The 22,962-nt window shown below is 37.7% G+C and overlaps 2 protein-coding genes, 2 long non-coding RNA genes and 1 pseudogene across 5 annotated transcripts in view; 2 read left to right on the top strand and 3 right to left on the bottom strand.

The window, feature by feature from the left end:
- LOC148742395 (uncharacterized) overlaps positions 1-22,962 on the bottom strand; it is a 280,537-nt gene that overhangs the window by 175,025 nt on the left and 82,550 nt on the right. The window lies entirely within an intron of this gene.
- LOC111328254 (uncharacterized) overlaps positions 1-22,962 on the bottom strand; it is a 156,166-nt gene that overhangs the window by 74,686 nt on the left and 58,518 nt on the right. The window contains exon 11 of the mRNA XM_088737377.1: positions 14,725-14,796. Within this exon, the coding sequence (XP_088593503.1) occupies positions 14,725-14,796 (72 nt within the window). The remainder of the gene's footprint in view (positions 1-14,724; positions 14,797-22,962) is intronic.
- Positions 4,104-7,314, bottom strand: LOC148742400 (uncharacterized). The gene is made up of 2 exons (XM_088755781.1): positions 6,600-7,314; positions 4,104-5,360 (listed from the first exon to the last, which is right to left on the bottom strand). Exons 1-2 carry the CDS (start codon positions 6,924-6,926, stop codon positions 5,358-5,360), a joined length of 330 nt encoding a protein of 109 aa, XP_088611907.1. The 5' UTR covers positions 6,927-7,314; the 3' UTR covers positions 4,104-5,357.
- Positions 9,109-13,521, top strand: LOC148742399 (uncharacterized). The gene is made up of 5 exons (XR_015999557.1): positions 9,109-9,627; positions 9,843-9,894; positions 10,088-10,131; positions 10,621-10,795; positions 11,208-13,521. It is a non-coding gene; the product is annotated as an uncharacterized LOC148742399 (long non-coding RNA).
- Positions 20,665-22,883, top strand: LOC148742398 (uncharacterized; annotated as a pseudogene).

Raw genomic sequence — 22,962 nt, 5'->3', positions numbered from 1 at the left:
ATCCGGCCCAAATATAGGCTCCGTGTAGCTTCTTGTTCAGTAACAGATGGTTGCCTCAAAATACTCTGCCATATAATTTTGCAGTGGAAAGCTCTATTTTATCTCTTACAGTCTCTGGACAAAGATATTTTCCGGTCTCCGTTCTTCGAACAAGTGAAAGTAGATTGAACCAAGAGAAAGTATCATTCTTCAAAGGATAATAAGGTGGGCAACTTGATTGGCTGTTGCCTATCTGGACTTTGCCCTTTGCGTGCGAAATACGTGATAAAATGCAGGTTGTTTACAGGAAATTGACACGCAATAGGGTAAAGTCCAGGTTAGCTATAAGCGAATTTTATTGGTAGAAAACGTCTAAGCACGTGAGAGTTGCGTGGAAAATTAACCGACCGTACCATTCTGTCCCTTGTAAGATATTTTTCATTGAGGTAGATTTATGTCATAAAATTTGCGTTGTTTACTGGAAAATGGCATTTAATCGAAGAAAATCTAATCCATACTGGCGAGTAAAAAGTAACACGCAATTGTAACGGGAAAGTATCGTTTAAACAATATTTAATTCATGGAGGACTTTAGAAGCAAAGAAACGGATATGTAACATGGCAGTCGACGCAGAAAGTAAATGTAACTTGGTGGTCGTTTCAACCGCTACTAAAAGAACAGCCATATGGCAATAAAAAAGATTATCAATCAAACATGATTTACGCAAATATCTTGCGCAAGATTTACCAGAGTCAGTAAAACTAGTCTTTCCGAAACAACATGCTATAGCGCTAAATTCGTGTTAGGCCTCCAGCTGACGGTGTGTGCGTCGTAAGTGAAGGAGCGGTACACAAAACATGCACGTTTTAACTCGCTAATCGGTAGAAAAAGTTCCCTGACGAACTTTCAAATCCAGACAGATCATAGCGATAAAATCCTCACGAAGGACATGAGCCATTACACTGAATAGATGATCTTACAACTCTTGTAGATGTCATCTTAACTCGTTCCTTGAGCGAAATTCAAAATTGGAATCGCTGATTACCTCATATATAGCAATGAAATATCCTGAGGTTGCTCCTATCAACATCTGAAGTAATATTTGATTCAAAATTTTTCTCATCTTTCACTCACTCTTCTTCAGAAGGAAGAATAAGCATAGTCGTACAACGATCACAACTCCACCACTTTCCCAACACGACTGATACATTTCCTTAATTCGCGAACCGCTCTCTCCGACTCAAGTGTTGATTCGCTGAAATTTGAAGACCTGTCAAACCCCAAATTAGCAAGAACGCTCTGATTGGTGCGGCATCAAAAAATACTACAATCTGATTGGTTTGTGATACACCAAAAAATTGGGCCAGTCACATTGAGTTGAGATACACCAAAAAAAAGATGTGCCAATCAGATTGCTTAGAGATACACCAAACTGCGCTGATCAGATTACACTACACCACAATACACCAATCTATATGCTAACATATAGTTATTTTTATTTAAAAAAAATAACTCAAAAAGGGATATTCAGCAATGCAAGTGATAGTTTTAAGGGTCCTCCAAGTAAAGAGAGCGAAACGAGAGAGAAAATGGCTGGAAATCGCCTACGCGCACTTACGTTTTTCACTTATAATAAAAAAAACTAGTTGCCTTAGCTATTTCCCAGGATATGCATTTTGTACAAGAGGGTTAAGTGAATGAATTTATTCTGAAGTTTGTTTTCTGCAGTTTCTATAACCATTACCGAAACTGCTTTAAAAAATGGCAATTTTAGATGCTCTTCAGTATGAAAGCTGATTTTCAGGCTGACAAAATCTGATGAACTATTCGTGAAACTCCACAGTTAGCATATGGAAAGGTTTCTCCTATGATTCAGGAGGACTTCTGAAAATTTTCTCTGCTGTAGGAGGCCTAAAAATTGACAACCGCACTTTCAATACGGCCTTCGCAAGCTTTATAACTGAGAGAATTCGGAAACGTAGCCATTGGCAACGTTTATCACAACGGTTTAATCGTAACACTCTTCGTTTGCTGCAGCAACAGAAACAAGATCTTCTGAAAAATTTAAAATTCTGTCATGTACATCATTAAAGAAAAGCAGAGTGTAAATCAGGAGCTCTTTTCAGAACTCATAGAATCCCCGGTCAACACGGCAAGAAATGTGGGTAGAAACACGAGACGCAGTCGAGTGTTTTTCCCACTTCTTGAGAAGAAATAAAATATATTTGTAGCGCGCCAGTTCAAATTTAATGCTTGCCTGAAGTTTTTAGTCTTAGTGTTCAGTGAATTGTTCTAAGTGAAATGCGACCGAATTAAAGCTTATACACAGAGACTTGCAAGTTTTTTCACATGATGAATTAGAGAACAAAATGCTCGAGGCGTGTGTTTTATGAATGGACGACAGCTGGATTCAAAGGAACATGAAAATTGTTCGGGATTATAGCGCCGCAAAACTCCGCTGCAGTGACTGATGCGGCCTTCCACTTAGCGCATCAGAAAAGTTATCAGAGCAAGCTCTTAGTCTGAATATATCAACCAAGTTGAAATGGTAAATTGGCCACCGTTACGATTATAAAAGCTGGCGTTTCGAGCGTTAGCCCTCTCGCTCCGACGAAGGGCTAACGCTCGAAACGTGAGCTTTTATAATCGTAACGGTGGCCAACTTACCATTTCAACTTGGTTGATATATTCAAATTATTTCGTTACCCCCACCGACGCTACCCCAAACAGTTGCTTTAGAAACTACCAGCCGTTATTCAAGCTCTAAGTTGTTCACTCGAAGGGCGGACGATGTAATTTCTGAGGCCTGCTTCACTACGATGACCGGAGATCGCCATGAGATGGACCCCAGTATGGCCGCAGTCGCTCAGACCTCATCATGATTTGTATAAATTTTAACAGTTATGCCAGTTTAGGTTTTTTTCATCGACTCATGAATAAATTACACGACCCGCACGGATAGCAAATATCGACAATTCAGTTTTACGAATCGTTATGATCCGTGATTTTGGACAACCCTCTAAGCTGCCGCGAAAGATTGAATAATATCAATCAAAATTAGTAAACCAAGTCTTGCGTCGAAATTTCGAACCAAGTAAAAAAGAAGACTTACTGAGTCTCATGATGATTAATGCGCCCGAAACCTATTTAATTCCCTACAACGTATAAGGAAACTAATACACAAAATTGAAAAGGATTGAAATAACCAAACCGCGGAACTCGTAATGTAACCGCATGCTGAGGAAGTGAGCACACTTCACAAGGTTTTTTTACCCATATTATTAACTCGGCATCGGTTCAACAAAATAAAATGTGAAATTTCTATAATTTAGGTATAATGGGACCCAAGTGAATACATTATAGACTGCCAAGTATAGAAATAAAGTTTTATAATTTCAAACTGCCTTCAATTCATTTCATAAGAAAAATCTTGATCGTCTCTTACCGTTAATGTGCTTAAGTAATTTTTTGTCTTTTGCGTTATTTTTTTCCGTAATGATTTTATGATCGATTTTAATTAACTCCCCATCAAGGAGACCCTCTATTTAACCGTGGCAGAAGCGAGTAATTTGCTTGCGTGTATCTTGGTCAAAAAAACCCTACCGAGCTTCCTTAAAGACAAACCTGACGGTGTTTGTTTAATTGAATTACCAGCCTTCGCGTTGCCTCGGGCATCCAAACTAACTAAACTGTATCACTCAGCTGATGAAAGACTGAAAAGGAATGTGAGCCTTTTCCGATATTTCAATTGGTTCCCGAGAGAATCTGTATTGAGGTTGGACAGAACTACTGATATTTGTATCCTGTCAAGAGAGCTTCTCTTTACTTTGTACATGCGTGTGGCTCCTAACAGTTTCCACAATTTTTCCAAAGTGACGTACATGGAATCAGTGAACAGTTTGAAAAGATTGGTGTTCAGGTAGACACGAAAAAGTTAAGGGAGATGCTTTTGACCCCTCTCTTTCTTTGCCAAAGGACTTCAACATTATGGGAGGTGACCTGTCTTATACCTCTACACGAAACCGTCAAAAATGAGGTTCCGAACTTAATTTTTTTTTTAGAAAGTGAAAATTTTATGACATTGTAAATGAGCAGTCAACAAATGGGCAAATTGAGCAGAAATCAATTATAACACGTAATTTTTTAAGTACAGATTTTCTGAAGTAAGAAATTTGGAAAAAAATCAAACTTTGCCATGGTATAGTTACTAAGGTTAAAGCAAAGAATCGTCAACATCACCGAGCGGCTGTCTATGAACTAAGACTTACGGCTCAATCAACAATTTCAGTGACTCAATCGGCCATCACAATTTATATTTGTTTCAGTTAATTTCAAAACATTTTAATCGGTTTCTTTCAACTTGTTACTAAACAGTAAAAAATGAGCATGTTGGCGTCTACTTTTCCAGTTATCAGTGGTGAACGGTACCCTAATATTAGGATAACTCGCCCAAACAGCAGCACATATATCCCTCGAATGGTTAAGTAAACCGTTTAAAAGTCGATTTATTTTTCAGAGAAGAAAACTTGTCAGAAGTATTTATGATTTCAATACAACTGTGCCACACAAAAAGGCAATGGAAATTTCCATGTAATACTCATTCACGTATACTTAACATTATCAATCATTATTAAACAAAATTGAACGGGTACATTGAAATTTCCATGTAATACCCATTTGCGCGTAAAAAAAGAATTTTAAACACCTTTGGCCATTAAACGGGTCCATGGAATTTTCCATGTACATGCAATACTTACTCGCGTATACAAAACAGTATCAAACATTCTTAATCAAAACAGGTACATAGAAATTTCCATGTAATACTCATTTACGTATACAAACAGTATCAATCATTCAGAACCAATTTAAACAGGTACAAGGAAATTTTCATGTAATACTTATACGATTTCATTGTGCCGGATAGTGCCTCACCAAAATGATCTATGGAAATTTCCATGAAATATTTATCCTCGTATACAAACAGTATCAAACAGTCCTGACCAAAGCGGTACCGGTACGTTGAAAATATCCATGTAATACCCTTTCACACGCAAAAAATAATAATAATTTCAAACTTTCTTGGCCCAAAATGGGTATATGGAATTTTATAGTGACAAGTTTATAGGGCCAAAATTCCTTTTCAAAACAAGTTTATGGAAATTTTCATGTAATACTCATTCGAATATTCAAAATAGTATCTGTTTCATGTTTTGCTAAACAAATTCTCCACTCTTCGTTATCTTTGGACCCTGATCCCGGCTTGCATGCTGGACGGCTCAGCGTGACAGCTTCTTTCCTAAAACCAGAAACAGGCTTCTCGTCCTTACATACGGATAATAAGTTCCCGTTCCTTTCAACTGACAGTTTGAGGCAGAAACTCACTGAAACACATAAAAATAAGGGATAAACAAGTTTTTACTTTTTGCAGGTATTGGCATTGTTTACAGATGTTTTGACTGCAGGTTACTGCAAGTCAGCAATCTTGTCTCACTTCTTTTAGCAATTTAGTAACTGTATTATGGCATAGAAAATAAAGGAGTCAATGTCTGTAAAATGTGCAGCTTAAGTACATTTTATTTGTATAATTGTGTCTTACCTAGAGTATACGAGTCTCCAAACAATAATACAATCCCTCTTAGAGGCACGAAAAGCTTTATGATGTGCTGCATGAGGTCCACCTCATTCTCAGCCACAAACCAATTTGTGGCACTTTTCGATGTGTGCCAACAATAATGACACTGGCTCTTACGTTTACGTTTGTCGACGTAAACGTCGTAATCGACAAGGTCTCAGCATCAAAAGAAAATGGTTCACTTGGTTGTACGGAAATAGTGTTTGACTCATTCTCACCTCACCGTTTTTTTGGCTTGATTTTCCTCGCAGCCACTGGTAGAGGAACTATTTACAGGTCGTTTGTCAGAACTTGACGTGGGGAACAATTCTACTTCTAGTAATTTTCTGACTTGTTTTCCAAATCTTGAAATGTCAGAAATTTCTCGGTACAACAGTTTATTGAGGTCGTCGGTGGGATTTAAGAACACCTTGAAACGTCCGGGAGAAGACTTTTTCCGAGGTTTATTTTAACTAAGAAACAATGAATGCCGTTTGAAATATCATAAAACCGTTTTACCGTATCTTTTACGAATTACATTGGTGTGAAAAGTAAATTCGATTGAAAATGCGGCATCGCCGGCTCCGTCCAAACACGTTTAGCGGAAACGGAGACCAGAAGCGGAACTTTCTTGCGGCATTTTTGAAAAGTGTTACAGATTGATTGCTATTGTGCTCGCATTGCGAAATGCTTTAAATTTGTGTGGGAAATTTCATGTAAAAGGTAGTAAAAATTGAGAGTGAATGGTCAGAGTAAGCTAAACGCCGAAAGGAGGGAAATCCATTGCCATAGACAGGCCAAGTTTACTCAGTGCGGACCTTTTTGGAAGCCAAATCAAAGGCAGCTAATCTAAGACACAAGAACATTTTTTCCTCCAAACTTATTTTTCTATTGCACGATAGAAAATGATCCTTATCTCGTACAAACTCAAAATGATCTTTCTTAGAGCAAATTCTCTTTTCTTCTGACTGAAGCTTAAATTTTTCAGAATTCTCGAAACGAAACGTACCTTGAGTTTCCTTCGATCTTCACTCGCAGGCTTCATGTGAACAACAGACCCAGGATCAGTGCAATCCTGCGCTAGAATGGATGATATATTGTAATGATGCAGTGTGCCGGCGCACCTCTCCGTTTTCTGTTTTCGCGAAGTACCACTTTCTGTCGGAATAGTGCCGCTTTTCCCTTTTTCCTTCTTTCGAGTAAGGAAGCGAGGACCCTCTACCACGTGTTGTTCCCTTATCTTTTCACTCACTGAGTTTTTTGAGCCTGGCTTGTCAAATAGCTGACCTGCATGAACCCTGAAGAATGTGCGACCACCATTTTGAATTGAGATCATTTAAGCCGTATCGTTTGTTTATTGGTTAATATGCACACCCCATAAGAAATTCTTTTGTATGCCCGATGACGTAGGAGTTTTCAAATTTCCGACAGCCGCATCACGCTGTTGAGGAAACTGTTAGTTTTTTCAAACTGAAATAGGAATACATGAACTGTTATGGATATTATGGATTACTCTAGTTCGGTTGCAGAAGAGCTACTGTCACTCTCGATTCCTTCAAGTCTCGCCGAGGAGCTTTTGGTAGAAACATCAGTTACTGAAGAAAGCTTTGAGAGCCGAGCTACGAGAATAGAAGAGTCAGCCGTGGAGGTATTTCAACCTCTCTTAGCAAGCACGCCTGCTAAACGGAAAAGGGAAGCCTCGATCGAGTACCGAATCGTTAGACTCTTCAAGAGCTGAAACACCACTCTCGCCTGAGCACAGAGCTTCCAAAGAGTAAGAAGTAGAAACTTCTAGCGCTGCAGGTTGTGAGGACGATAACAATGTGGTCCTTTCTGAAAATGAAAGCTTCAGCGGTAACAAGGCGCAAAGCGGCAACCTTGAAGGTAAATTTCTAATCAGCTCTTCCCTAACTTCAAAAACAGAACGTTTTTCTTTCTGTTTGAGGATAATAATTCTCAATTCAGAAACACTGCAGTTGATATAGGGGGAAAAGTAGAGGAATTCTTTGATGTTCTCAAAGTAACAGATCTCGTTATGAATAGCCGGAAAACTGTTTGCCAGCTTATACCGTCCGTACAATTCAATACCTATTCACGCAGCCAAAGAGCAATTAAGAGCTCCTCCAAGTGTTTTTCCTCCAGTGTTTAAAATGATGCTAAAATCGTGGACGTGGCTGAAAAAAAAAGGATATCAGTGTATTCCAAAAGTTAATTTTTCCGACTTATCCAAAGTGAAAAACGAGATAGGAACGAACTGACCTCAAAAACCCAACGCCGGAAGCGCGCAAAAATGAGAGAACTAAAACTTCATTTCATCAAAGTTGAAGATCAGTCCAGGAGGTTTTGCCCCATTTTGAAAGAATTCGACAAGTTTCCGACTTTAGACGTAGAGGAAGACCGGGAATTCAATCGGGCTTTGGGCGGCGCCTCCAAAGCAAGTAAAAAAGGCTTATTGTGAACATTGTGAAGAACACGTATTAGTGAGCTGGATTTGCACTGCAAAATGGAGCGTCATAAATCCATAATACAGCAACTAGGATAGTGGAACAATCTTGACGCCCTAATCTATAAACTACCGTCTATTGGGAAGTTAGAGGATCAATAAAAAAGGCAGTTTTCATTTCGATGTATTTTGATAAATTTTTTGATGTAAACAAGAATTGTAACAGAAGGGCGAGTTTACGTAATTTTTGTCATTTAGTCATTTATTTTAAGCCTGTATTATGTACGGGTAAGGTCGAAGGAATGCCTGACCTTATAATGTTGGATATTTCAAGTTTTGATTTGAAAATATCTGACAAAGACACATTGTCTGCAATTTAGAAAGTTTCATCATACTTTTTAGTTGTCACCTTAACCAAATTAAAAAAGGATAAGTTGATATTTCTAACCTAGTAAACAAAGAGAGACGTATCTGTCGTAGGAAAAGTTCACAAAGTGAAAAAACCTGGAGGTTGCGATGGCGAGAAGTGTCATGCTGCTTCTTTGAAAGAAGGAAAGGCTCTAAAATCTAAAGCGATAATTGTGGTAATTAGATAGGAAGTATCACGAACTCCCGCAGTGACATATCGTAACGCATTCCTTAGGCCTAGTTTATACGTCCCGCTACGGTCGAATTTAATTCAGACGAATTCGTCGTTCCATCAACGTAAATCGTGGCGTGGTTTTATGCGTCGAAATCAGTTTGAACCGAAATTATTTCTCTTCCCAAATGCAGTGCCTCTGGTCAGAGGTGTCATTTTGAAATAAATTGAAATACATCAAGAAAATGCATGCATTTCATTATACGCGACTCTCGGTGCGACGTTAAAACTGAAGACGCGTTATCGATATTTTATCCGTCTTACCAAGACGGATAAAACGTCAAGGACGAATTTAATTTACCAGACGAATTTAATTCGTTTTAGACGTCGCGCTATCGTCGAATTTAATTGCTTGTGCGACCTTGAATTAAATTCGTCTGAATTAAATTCGACTGTAGCGCAACGTATAAACTATTATTGTCGTTTATTAGAGAGACTGGGTTCGAAATAGCCATTACAGAGTGGACGTAAACACCAAAACAGCCAACAGCGTAACGACTTAAAAAAAAAAACAATCAATCGATATTATTTTGTTGCTGGCTATGCCATATAGAGCAGAAGAAGTGGGGAAGAGTAAACGTTTTGGTCGTTTTTTGTAGAGAGAGGAAAAGAGGCTGCTTGGGTGATTTGTTTCCGCCGTTCGCTGTTTTGTTGTTTACGAGTTACAGTCCTTTACCTCAAGATGAAGGCACGAAGGCGATTATTTAGCCTGGTTCTCTGACGATACAAGGCGCCCTCGTGATTTTGACGGATATTTGAGAAACTGGATTCAGACCGTCTGAGATTTAGGCTAATATCGACTCAAAGTTACGAAATATTCATCACTTCTGTGGGTTTCTGTATATTTAAGGCAACAAAATCTGGATGTGCTGAGAAATTCTTAGAAGCCGTGGATTTCGCAGAGATATGCATGATACGTAGGAATCTTCAGAGCAATAACTCGCTGCAAACAAGGTAAATCGTACTTGATTGGCTATGGATGCACGCCAATTTAAATGAAAGGTACAGCACATCTTATGTTGTCCTTTAGTTGCACCAACAAGTTTCTTCTCGTATATAGTCTAAATCATAAATCAGAGTAAATTAAATACAACGAATTTGTAACCATTCCTTTTATAACGTGATTCATGAACAAAAAATTCCTTCAAATCTAACTTTTGTCTTTATAGGTAAAACTAAATTTGGACACACTCATGAAGCTGCTGACCAGATGTTTAACAAGTAAGAATCAGAGTTTCATTTTCATTGAATTCAGTTGAGAGGAAAACTCTCTTTGAGAATAGTTACATTGCAGAACCATCTTATTAATGCTGCCGATTTTAGTCAAAGTTTCACTGCTGGGATGCTTAATTGGCAGCTTCAAAATACTAGATGTTGTTGTTAATTGATAGTCATATTAAATTGTGTCTTACAGGCTTTCTGAATTTTTGGTAAAGAAGGACACAAGAACCTCTATAGGTACTGTTAGGAGGAATGCAATCAGTAAACTTCTAGCTTGGAAAATGAGTAGTAGTAGTAGTAGTAGTAGTAGCAGCAGCAGCAGCAGCAGCCTCAGTAGCAGCAGTAGTAGCAGCAGCAGTAGCAGCAGCAGTAGTAATAGTGGTAGTAGTAGTAAAACTTTATTGAAATTGTCATTGCATGAAGAGCCATCCTAAGCTAGGGAAAAATCCCTTACTAATTTGGGGACACTAAAAAAGAAAAAAGACTAGGAGCTATTTACAGTAGTGTATATATTAATTAGTTAACTAAGAGAAAATCTATAGTTAACTAATTACGGATTTGTAATAAAAAATATATATAAAATTCAAGAGGAGCAGAGTAGATTTGTATAACTATTGAGACGGTCATGTAGTTATATTTTAAGCCTTCAATTGATTGATGTTTATCCTCTCCTGACAATATGGATGGATACAATATCTTAAAATGTTTTCTCTTGTTAATTGATAGAGCTTGTGACCTCCTTTGAGAGTTGTTACACCCCAACTCCAAAGGCTGCCGAGGTAGAGCATGTTTTTGCCGTGAAGGAGGGGATGTCACCCATTTCACTGGGGGAGTGGCAAAAAGGAAAACTGGAAACCGGTAAACCCTCATCCACTGAGAACAGTGGTTAACTGTAGTGAAAGTAAGTGGAAATATCTGCTGTACAATGGAGAATAAATAGAAACAAAAAATCTCAACAATAGTTTCCATTAACAATTATACTCTGTTCATACAATGAAGATATCTGTTTTGCTCAGAAGGAGTGTGATGATCTTACATTTTAATTCTTAGCATTATACAAGACTAATAATGATAGTAATAATTGTAAATAACAATAATATTAGTAACAATGACAAGTACTATTAGAAAAATCACAAACTGATCTCTGTTACAGCTTGATGGTATACAGCTGTAAGTTACTTAAATTAGAAGCTTATTTATTGTTGAGGTCATTTCATTCTCTACTGTCTAGTTCATGTCCTTCAAATATTAAATTTCTGGAATAAGCGTTTTTGCTACAGTTTTTTAAGCTTGCTTTTCTTTATTTATGTCAGGCTGATGCAGAAATAAATGTTGATGTCCCCCCAGATTATGTTATTCCAGATACAGAGAAGCTTGAGCATCAACAGTTCAGGTCAGAATTTGGAAAGTAGATTGTCAAAATAGAAGATTTTCAGTTATAATCGATTCACACTTGTGAATGGAAATTTCCATAGATCTTCCAGTAGAATGGTAAAATATAAGATTTTCAGTTATGATCAATTCACACTTGTGAATGGAAATTTCCATAGATCTTCCAGTAGAATGGTAAAATATAAGATTTTCAGTTATAATCAATTCACACTTGTGCATGGAAATTTCCATAGATCTTCCATTGACATGGCAAGATTTAAGATGTTCCGCTATGATCAATTCACACAATGTGCATGGAAATTTCCATGGATATTCCATCAACATGGCTCAAATGAAAGAATTTTTCAGTCATGATCGATCCAAACAATGTGCATGGAAATTTCCATAGATCTTCTGTATGATAAAATGACATATCTTAGATATTCAGTTGCAATCGACTCACTCGTGCATGAAAATTTTCATATACCTTCTACTAACATGGTAAAATGTAAGATGTTCAGCTCTAATCGATCTAGGCATGTGCATGGAAATTTCCATAGACCTTCCATTAACATGGTATAATGTAAGATATTCAGCTATAAGTAGATCTACACATGTGCATGGAAATTTACATAGACCTTCCATTAAGATGGTACAATGTGACATGTTCAGCTCTAATCGATCTAGACATGTGCATGGAAATTTCCATAGACCTTCCATTAACATGGTATAATGTAAGATATTCAGCTGTAATCGATCTAGACGTGTGCATGGAAATTTCCATAAGACCTTCCATTAACATGGTATAATGTAAGATATTCAGCTGTAATCGATCGAGACATGTGCATGGAAATTTTCATAGACCTTCCATTAAGATGGTATAATGTAAGGATGTTCAGCTCTCATCAATCTAGACATGTGCATGGAAATTTCCATAGACCTTCCATTAACACAGCAAAATTTAAGATGTACAGTTATAATTGATCCTGACATGGTGGAAATTTCCGTAGACCTTCCATTAACATGGTATAATGTAAGACGTTCAGCTCTAATTGATCTACACATGTGCATGGAAATTTCCATAGACCTTCCATTAACACAGCAAAATTTAAGATGTACGGTTATAATTGATCCTGACATGGTGGAAATTTCCATAGACCTCCATTAACATGGTATAATGTAAGATGTTCAGCTCTAATCGATCTACACCTGTGCATGGAAATTTCCATAGACCTTCCATTAAGATAGTACAATGTGAGATGTTCAGCTCTAATCGATCTAGACATGTGCATGGAAATTTCCATAGACCTTCCATTAACATGGTATAATGTAAGATATTTATCTGTAATCGATCTAGACATGTGCATGGAAATTTCCATAGACCTTCTACTAACATGGTAAAATGTAATATGTTCAGCTCTAATCGATCTTGACATGTACATGGAAATTTCCATAGACCTTCCATTAAGATGGTATAATGTAAGATGATCAGCTCTAATCGATTTAGACATGTGCATGGAAATTTCCATAGACCTTCCATTAACATGGTATAATGTAAGATATTCAGCTGTAATCTATCAAGACATGTGCATGGAAATTTTCATAGACCTTCCATTAAGATGGTATAATGTAAGGATGTTCAGCTCTAATCAATCTACACATGTGCATGGAAATTTCCATAGACCTTCCATTAACACAGCAAAATTAAAGATGTACGGTTATAATTGATCCTGACGTGGTGGAAATTTCCATAGACCTTCTATTAACATGGTATAATGTAAGATGTTCAGCTCTAGTCGATCTACACATGTGCATGGAAATTTCCTTAGACCTTCCATAACACAGCAAAATTTAAGATGTACGGTTATAATTGATCCTGACATGTATATGGAAATTTCCATAGATCTTCTATGGACATGGTAAAATGTGAATGTTCAGTAACGTTCTAATCGATCCAGAAATGTCCATGGAAATTTCCAAAGATTTGCTTAAGTGACATGGTATAATGTAACATGATATTTTTTAGTTCTTTTGGATTATCATCTCTATGGTAATGTCTGCATATACAGTTGTAAAAAAGATTCTCAGAAAAATCGCTGTCAGATACGCCATATCCTATTTTGAATATTTAAAGCACGGATGTATAAATTTCAGTAAATAGTTCTCAAAAGAAATTCTGTCTTTGTTGTAAAAGTTGTTGTAATCAATTCAACTGTGGAGTGGCTTTTATAGACTATTAAACTTTTTATTCTTCAATGTAGTTGAGTGTCCTGGTTAGAATGATACATTGTAGAGCACATGTTACCCAACATATACTGAAATGGCAAGGAAGCATCTCTTTCATTGTGGTTTTTACCAAATTTTCTTTACTTCAGAAAATCTGCACTTAAAAAATTATGTGTTTTATGTGACAAGACCTCTTGACAGACCTCTTCTTGAAAGATCATGAATTAATTAAATCAATATATTGAAAAAAGTTCTCTTTTTCAGCATACAGATCGGAACGAGTTTGACAATGATTACCTGAATGAGGGTCGAATGAGCTTATGATGCTGCACATTTGGAGCCAATATTATACTGTACTTAGTGATTGAGTTCTCAGATATATTGCTTTTCTAAGCTAACTTAAGAAATGTTGATATGATGAAAGAGGTTTAAAATAATTCCTTTCTAGTCATAAAATAGTCAAACAACTTTTATAGAAGTGTGATAATTCTAGGAGAAAGACCAACGACGGATGGGGATGACAGAAACCGATAGACATAACAGTAGAGTGCACATTGAGCTGACGCGGAAGATTAAATATTAACTAACGATCATATGTAGTAAAACAGAAACTTTTGTGACCAAGTTAATTAGACGAACTAAACCGATCCACGTAATGATTAATGCGCCCGAAACCTATTTAATTTCCCCACAACATAGAAGGGAACTGATACAAAAATTAAATTAAAAATTAGATTTACCAAACCGCAGTACTCTTAATGTAACTGCATGCTGAGGGAGTGAAAATATTTCACAAGGTTTTTTCACTCACATTTTCTCCACGCACTGTTTTCCTTTTTTTAATTTTCTATAAACCGTAACCTTGAGTGAGCAGTTTTGACAAGATTATCATGTCGAAACTGAGCTCTGGTAAGGACTGCTCTTTGGAGCAACCCTACCCACCCCCTCCCCCCCCCCACCCATACTACAGGGTTTAGTTTGATTTTGAGACCAAACTCTAGTCCTCGTTTGGCGGATGATGGTTTTAATTAAAAGGAATGGGGAGGGGGGCGGGGGCAGGATAGATGATGAATGAGATGGTCTTTTACTGCACACTGTGGATTCCTTTCCTCCACCGATTGTATATTTTTCATTTCCAGCTGGTGGATTTCTGCATGAGACAGTTATGAGCCCTCGACTCACTTGTGTGAATGTAACAGTAGTGAATAGAGATTTATGTTGATTGGTACTTACAGGTTGAGGAGATACCGAACAGTGCTGAAAACTCCTGAGGGTAAGTCCCTTAATTGATTATGGGATAAGTCCCTGTCAAAAAGAAATCATCACATCAGAAAGTTAGAAATGCGCAGTAAGATAAAGCTTTGAACTCGCTCCACCTCCCACCTCTATTAAGCGCCCTCATTCCAATGAGCGGCCCTTTTTTCAGCCGAGATCTCAAATTAGCGCAGCATGTGGACAAGTCAGCTTTCGGTTTTCCTAGGAAAAATCTTAGCCAAAAACAAGATAATTTCTGTAATTAACGCTTTCCAAACTCTTAAAAGAAAACTGCAGTAGGATTGAGACAATTTGAAGTAGCTGCTTGCCAGGAACTTAGTTCATATCATCACAAATACCACATCATGCCATGGCTCCGGTTGTTCAAAGGGCGGATAACGCTATCCAACGGATAAATCTTAATCCAGCGAATAAGTGTTACCAAAACGTACTGCGCTATCCACCGGATAGAGATTTATCCAGTGTATAGCGTTATCTGTCTATCGAACAATCGGGGCCTGGACATCGACCGAAAAATGACTGTCCTCATATTTCAGTCAGAGATGCCTTATAGTGAACTTAGAAACTTGATAGGGTTTTTTTCTCCAGACTTGCTTCTTTATCATAGTAAATCTACGAAAACTGAAACGAGCGTCGGTAGCCGTAAAATGGCGGAAATCATTGCCCCGGGTACTGAGGCAAATAAACTTTGCTCATGAAAAGCACAAAAGAAGCAAGCTCGTATAAATTTAACAAATTTGTATAGGAGGGATTGAGGTGTGACTTAAGTCTAGAACGGGACCGTTTTATTTAATTTTGACATCACGGAACGCTTTTAAAAATCACCAATATTTCAAAATCCAAATATCGCATTTTGTAGCACATTTTTAATTATCATTTTCACCATGCGGTATAACTCGGAATCGGTTCATATTAAGCTAATGATAAGAGGAAATAGTGTTGTTTTCGAGGATATAAAAGTTAATCTGGGGCCTTTCATTACCGCACAGAAAAAGCAGGCTGAACTTTGTGAAAATCGCAACATCGTCATATTAGTCACGACATAATCCGATTAGGCACCCCATGGTTAAATCCGGAATTCCGAGCACATTTTAGAAGTTAGCACCGTGGTCGATCAGGAAATCAATACAGTAAGCTAGCCCTGCATAGCTAACCACGGCAGATTGGTTTTTATCTCTGCTTTCGTTTCAAATTCTCATCCATTTCCAATGGCGGAATTGTTTACAATAACACATTCCTTAAGCTAACGAAGGGCGTCTGTTTTTCTTTGCGTATTCGAACACCTACAAGTCTTAAGAAAGTTGTGAGGTAAACTTGAGTGTCATTGTGGACTTGAAAGAGGACAATTCAATCATTTATAACGGTAAGTCAAATGTTCTTTTCCGACGACGTTGAAGACGGGAAGTAATCTGTGTTTAGATGTGACACACTCAAGCATTTGTCACGCAAGGCTGAAATTATTTCAATCTAGTTTCCATCTTGTAATTTTACGGCCACGAATATCGATGAAGAAGGTTTTCTAAAAATCCTGTTTATACGATCATTTTTCTTATCAGCTAGTCATTGCTGTGAAACTTGTTAACCTAGGTGCGGGGATCTCATGTAGAGTTGAATGTAATAGTGACATTACTTAGAAGAGCCAATAAGCAGAAAACAAAACAACAAATAGTTCTAGAAAAGAAGATTAGGGAAAGGATCAAAGTCAGAGTAAAGGCAAAACACTGGCAAAGTACAAAATGATTGAAATAGGAGAATAATATCAAGTATGGAGCTGGAAACAGAAGGAAATAGATAGGGTGAACTAGACCTGAGGATAAGTGTATGATAAACAATGTGCCACTTGAAATCACTACTACAAACAAAGAATCTTGGCTGAGTTAAGAACGTTCTTCCCAAATTGAGAGTTCTAGTTGCAAAAACTCACGTAAATTTATTGGGCTGGAAACTGTTCTCAAATTAAAACAACCAAGTCGAGAAAAGGTAATTCTTTTGATGACCTTTGATATTTCAGCTGATGTCGTGCCGTAAAGTCATTTCTGAACACCTAAAGACTGTCGGCAATACCGATGTTCAGGCCGAAATAGATTTAATTTCAGATCGAGCGCCAATTCTTAACACGCTTTCCAGCAATCAGACTAGATCACCAGTTCCGAGCATCTCTGATTTTTAAGGCGTTGGATGAAGGAGAGGGTCACAAAGATACCGTGCATTCTAAAAGTGTTATCCAGCCATGCTAAACTGAGGAAAAACGCGCACGCCTAATCGCAGAATTAGGAAGGCATTTTTGAGAACAATTTTCCAGCTAGCCCATTTTTGAACTTTTAATTGTCAAAAATTATCGTTTCAAGGAAGACTTCCAAAATGCTGCAAAGCGCCGGTCTTGTCAAACTGCCACAATGGCGCGGTACTTTGTTCCGGATATTCTTTTAATTTGTTGTTTGCTTACAGAGACTTGATCGAAGTGTCACCTTCTTAATTACAGAGGCTGTGGAAAGGTAGACAAATGAGCAGTTGCCGCAAAGAATTACTCCTTACTAACCAAGTGCGAGGGCCGTACTGAGGATTAGTGGCCGAAAATCCTGGTCGTATAAAGCGAGCGCAGCGAGGTCCGTACAAAAATACCGAGGGCCAATAATTCCCAATACAGCTCAAGCAAGCGATGTTACTTAGTATTTATCATGGTGTTCGGGAAAATCTCTCTAATTTTAATATCTCGGCTTTCGCGAACAAAAATGAACGGCTTATGACCGCTTTCGTGGAAATGGTCCGTATGGCAGACTCCAGACCAAGTAAGAACTAATCAGAATGCTCGGATTTACCTCAAAACTGTCCTGCCAAAAGTTAGAATTCCTGCAGGGAGGCGATTTTGAAGCTTTGAATTGATCTATTAAGTTTTTTTTCTTCTAACATAATACTTTTAGTATCCCTCCATCTAACGATGTAATTTGTTTGATAATTAATCACCACGAAAAATCGTGCCATAGTGTCTTCTTTCACTCACGACTGTGTCTAATGATTTTTCGCTAAAAATAGTTAACATATATGGGAGGGGGGGAGGGGGGTCGAGTCCTCCTATAGCTGTATCTCTACTTTTCAGTGAAACACTCTTCCAAGTTAACATAATCAGTATTTATCTAATAAAGAAGTTTTTAAAAGTGTTATTCTCGTGGCCCAAAAAACCGCATTAAAGGAACAATCCAATGTGTTTTTGTGAGCGTAAATATTTCGACCTTGCGTGACAAACGTTTGATTATGTTGAATTTATAGAAGTATCAGATTGCTTCCCGTTTTCAAAGTCTTCGGCAAAGAACATTTGACCTGCCGTTATAAATGATTGAATTGTCCTCTTTCAAGTCCAAAATGAAGCTGAAGTTTACCCCAGAACTTTCTTAGGACTTACAGGTGTTCGAATATGCAAAGAAAAACAGACGCCCTCCGCTAGCTTAAGGAATGTGTTATTGTAAACAATTCCGCCATTGGAAATGGATGAGAATTTGAAACGAAAGCAGAGATAAAAACCAATCTGCCGTGGTTAGCTATACAGGGCTAGCTTACTGTATTAATCTCCTGATCGACCACGGTGCTAACTTCTAAAATGTGCTCGGAGTTCCGGATTTAACCACGGGGTGCCTAATCGGATTATGTCGAGACCTATCTGACGATGTTGCAATTTTCACAAAGTTCAGCCTGCTTTTTCTGTGCGGAAATGAAAAGCCCCAAATTAATTTTTATATCCTCGAAAACAACACTATTTCCACTTATCATTAGCTTAGTATGAACCGATTCCGAGTTATACCGCATGGTGAAAATGATAATTGAAAATGTGCTACAAAATACGATATTTGGATTTTGAAATATGGGTGATTTTTAAAAGCGTTCCGTAATGTCAAAATTAAATGAAACGGTCCCGTTTTAGACTTAAGTCATACCTCAATTCCTCCTCTACAAATTTTTCAAATTGATACGAGCTTGCTCTCTTTTGCGCTTTTCATGAGCAAAGTTCATTGGCCTCTACTCGGGGTACTGATTTCCGCCATTTTACGGCTACGGACACTCGTTTCAGTTTTCGTGGATTTTCTAGGATAAAGAAGCAGGTCTGGGAAAAAAAACCTTACGACGCTTCTAATTTCACTATATGGTATCTCTGGGAAAAGTATGAAGGTTTTCAATTTTCCGATCATGTGCTACATTTTTCGATTTTCACTCGGTCAATTCAAACATTCGCTGTTAAATGTTCGTTATTTTTTATGCAAAGTATATCATCGGACAGAATGGTGGACGTCAGTAGTTATTCAATAACGATGAAGCGGCAAATTTGAACGTTAAGAGTCCTAAATTAGAAAAGAATGGGTCAAAATCAGCCCAAAAGAGTTCGTAAAACACATTCTTGTAATCTTAGAATTGCGTGCTTCTCGATCAGCGCACGGCTTTTTTGAGATTACAGATGTATCAGCAATTTACACTAAAATGAATGATTTCTTTGAAGTAGAAGTATTGTCATTTTGCTCTTGAAAATACACTAATTTCGGGAATTTTTAGTATGAAGTCATTTTCGAGAGCGATTTTCTGAAAAACCTTAATACCCTCGAAAAATCAATACACAGCAAACGACAGACTGATAAATCTTTACTCTAGCAGAATCTGTCTTAATTTTGAAAATTGGCCAAAGGGAATCTTTATCCATTTCAGTTTGAAGACGTTTAGTCGAAATTGCGCTAAAAAATGGTACGTTTTGACAATGGGCATTCTGCCCAATGATAGCCAGTAAAGAAAATACAGCAATGTTTAGCATAAAATAGTAATAAAAGAGCCTCCAAAGTAACTTGGAAATACGATTCGTTCCACAGGAATAAAAGTCACAGCCGTTCACGAAGGCATAATTAGCAATCCCGCACTAGAGAGTCGAAGTGGTGTTTACGTCAGCGGTCAAACGGTAGAAAACTAAACCTTTCAAAGAAGAACGATTTTAACGTCAACCATAAATAAGCAGCTAATCAGTGATTGCGGCCAGATACATCATATTCGAAACTTTGAGCATTGTATACTTTTTAACGTGACCTCTCAAAATGTAGCATTATGCCAACAGGTAATAATAACAGGATGTTCAAAGCGGCTTACTGCAACTTAGCACAAAAAAATGATCACCTTATCGGACCAAATTCTTAGGCTACACGTATTTATGTCTTATTGAGTAAGTGAGGCAGTAGCCAAGCTTTTAATAAGGTAACCTAGTCTAAAAAGTGTGAGAAGAGTAGTATTGAGAAATGCCGTTTCAAACGTATATGCTGAAAAAGACCCCAAAAACGTCTTTTTCAAAGTAATAGAAACGCATTTGACGCATTTACGCTCAAGAGTGTTAGTATTCATGCCGGAAGTATGTTGATCATTATTCCCAAAATTATGCCGTTAAAATTTATCTAAGCCTATCGGTGACACTCAAACGGTTTCAGTTCAGGTATTTCAGATCTCATTATTTTTATTCTGCTCGTCACAAACAGTTCTGGATCTGGAGGACTCTTTGGATCTTAGAACTGAAAAGTTAGCCTCGAAATGTTTCGAAGTATACTTAATTTAAAGTCGTTCACGTTAATACAATTTTCGCCAGCACGCATACTCTGAAAATGTTAAATGCCTTATTTCATTGAAAATTATGGGGAAACACGTCATCTTTTCACTCGTTATAATTGTAGTGTTTTCTCCGCCTAGCATATGAGAGAATCGCTCACACTAGGTATATATCATCCACTCAGCGAATAGCCGGCTACGAGTTTCACCGGATACTATTCCCGCCATAATTCGGTCACACTCTCCCTCACGGCTGGCCGAGTCGTCAGATTGAGGCTAACACAGCGTGTTTCGCGTAGTTTTCTCTGCAAACTGTTGTTTACAACTTCACACATGTCTTCAAGCGATAATTTTAGCAATCTAAATAATTTAAAATCTACAAACGATTTAAGAAAACTCAAATTAGAAGAGCTGAAGGCGATCTTGAGGAATTTTGGCGAGCCAACAAGCGGAAAAAAAGAAGATCTTGTCCTACGTTGTTTCGTTCTTGTCGAACGATCGAAAGGCGGTCCTTTGATTGATACAACAACTTCTCTGTGCCTTCTACATCCTGTACAGCTGATGTTACTTATGTAGTAGTCATTAGGGAAGCTAATAATTGCGTGTGGAGCAAAGACCTGAAAGAACTACCCGCGTTTCCGTGTGTCCAACTCTATGATTATCTTGGGAAGAAGACATTGAAATACAGCAACCTCGATGTGTCAGCAAGCGCTGGATACAAAAAGTTGAAAGCCTTCAACCTTTTCAAAGAAGGCCACATCAAGGATCTTCAACTTTTCCAAAAAGACAGCCATGCATTTGTTATAGCAGAGGTTCTGGCCTCTATGAAATCCGAGAAATACAAGTCTGTTTTGGTTTATACTCGAACGAACAACGATATAGTAAAGGCAGCTCGAAAGTGTCATGCGGGGTAAGTACTAATAAGAATTTTCTTTATGATTTCAAGATAAAACTTGCCATTTGGGAGCCTCAAATACCTCGTCAATAATGGATGGGTTATTCTCTTTCCAAAAGTACAATAGTATTATTAGCTTTTCTTGCCTTTAAATGGTGCAAGTTTGGCTTGGCCCAAAGAATAATGATCTCTTTTCAGAACTTAAGTATCTCTTCCTATTGTTTGCGTTTTATCTATTTTAACAATGAAGTATTTTCTCTGATATTAGAAAAGATGTTGAAGTACATCATGTAAAGAAATTGAGGATTAAATCTAAAATTCTAAAATGTGGACTGTTTTATATTTGCTAGGAGAGGTGAGACTGGAATGCGCCGATGTAACCACATTGGAGGAATTATATTTGCCATAGAGGATTTCAACCGCTCTGGCCTGAGAGAAAAGGACCAACCAGTATCGTGCACATCAAAATTATGCAGCTGGAATGTTCCCAGGAATATGAAAGTGGAACCAAGTCCAATTGAAAAGATAGTATTTCAGAAAGATATGGCAAAGCCACAACATCGAGTGCCAAGATCACAAGTTATGACCCACGTGCCCCAGCAGATAGGGATGTAGACACTCAAGCTTTGGCATTAATAGGAGAAAAACTGTCTAACTGTTTACAAAGCAGCAGCTATTTTCTCTTTCACAATATTAAGCCATCAGATTCTTTTTCAATTCAAATTGAGAGTATCTGCGAGTCCATGAGACCATTCCCAATGATGCAACTGATGTAAATGAGCTTGAGCATGCTAAAGTTTGTTACTGAGATGTTCCATTCAATGATGACTATAACATTAATAGCAAAGCATTTAAGCAAATTATTGACTGTTGCGTTGAAGGACAAGAAATATCTGAAGAGGAAATGAAATAAATTGAAAGAGAAACTAGAGGTCAGAATGAGAACAATGCATGAAAAAAGTTGCGAGAAACCGTTCTAACTGCTTTCAACTTTAAGAAAGCTATTATTAGAAGGAAAGAGCCAGACCTCCTTCTGAAAGATATAATGTACATAAAAGAAAAACAAGAAGTTGTTCCATCACTTGACTATGGGATACAACATGAAAAGGATGCTGTGGACTGCTATGTTGCTCTTCATCATGCAGCTGGCAATACCAAGCTTACAGTGACTGAAGTGGGTACATATATATCCAAGAAAACACCAGGTCTAGGAGCCAGCTTAGACAGACTGGTGTATGATCTCTCCTCCACAAATGGAACAGAAGGAGGACTTGAAGTTAAATGTCCTCACTCCAAGCGTGGTATGAGTGTCACAGAGGCTTGCTTGCAGTGATAGTTCTATCTCAAACTTGTAGATAGACACCCAGTTTTAAAAAGAGCGCACGCATATTTTTATCAGATCCAAGGACAAATGTATGTTTGTAATCTTCCATGGGTAGACTTTCTTGTGTGGTTTGGCCATGATGATGTTGCTGTTCAAAGAGTTAGATTTGACCGTAAATGGTGGCTAAAGGAAGCAATGGCTGCTTTGATGTACTTCTACAAGAGGGCTTTCTTGCCAGAGGTTTTCATCAGGCGAGTGAAACGAGGAGTTCCCCTGTACATACATTGTGGCTGGTCTTATTATGGACAATCTAAAAGACTAAGGTCCTCATAATTATTTAGTTTAAATAAATTAGAGTCAAGACACTAAAAAATTGTCATATGCAATCATTTTCTTGTTGATTAATTGGTGA

This window comes from Stylophora pistillata, chromosome 1, assembly GCF_964205215.1.
Source record: "Stylophora pistillata chromosome 1, jaStyPist1.2, whole genome shotgun sequence".
In the NCBI taxonomy this organism is placed as follows: domain Eukaryota; kingdom Metazoa; phylum Cnidaria; class Anthozoa; order Scleractinia; family Pocilloporidae; genus Stylophora; species Stylophora pistillata.
Note: the sequence above shows the minus strand (reverse complement) of the source record. Positions and strands in the feature narration are given on the sequence as shown.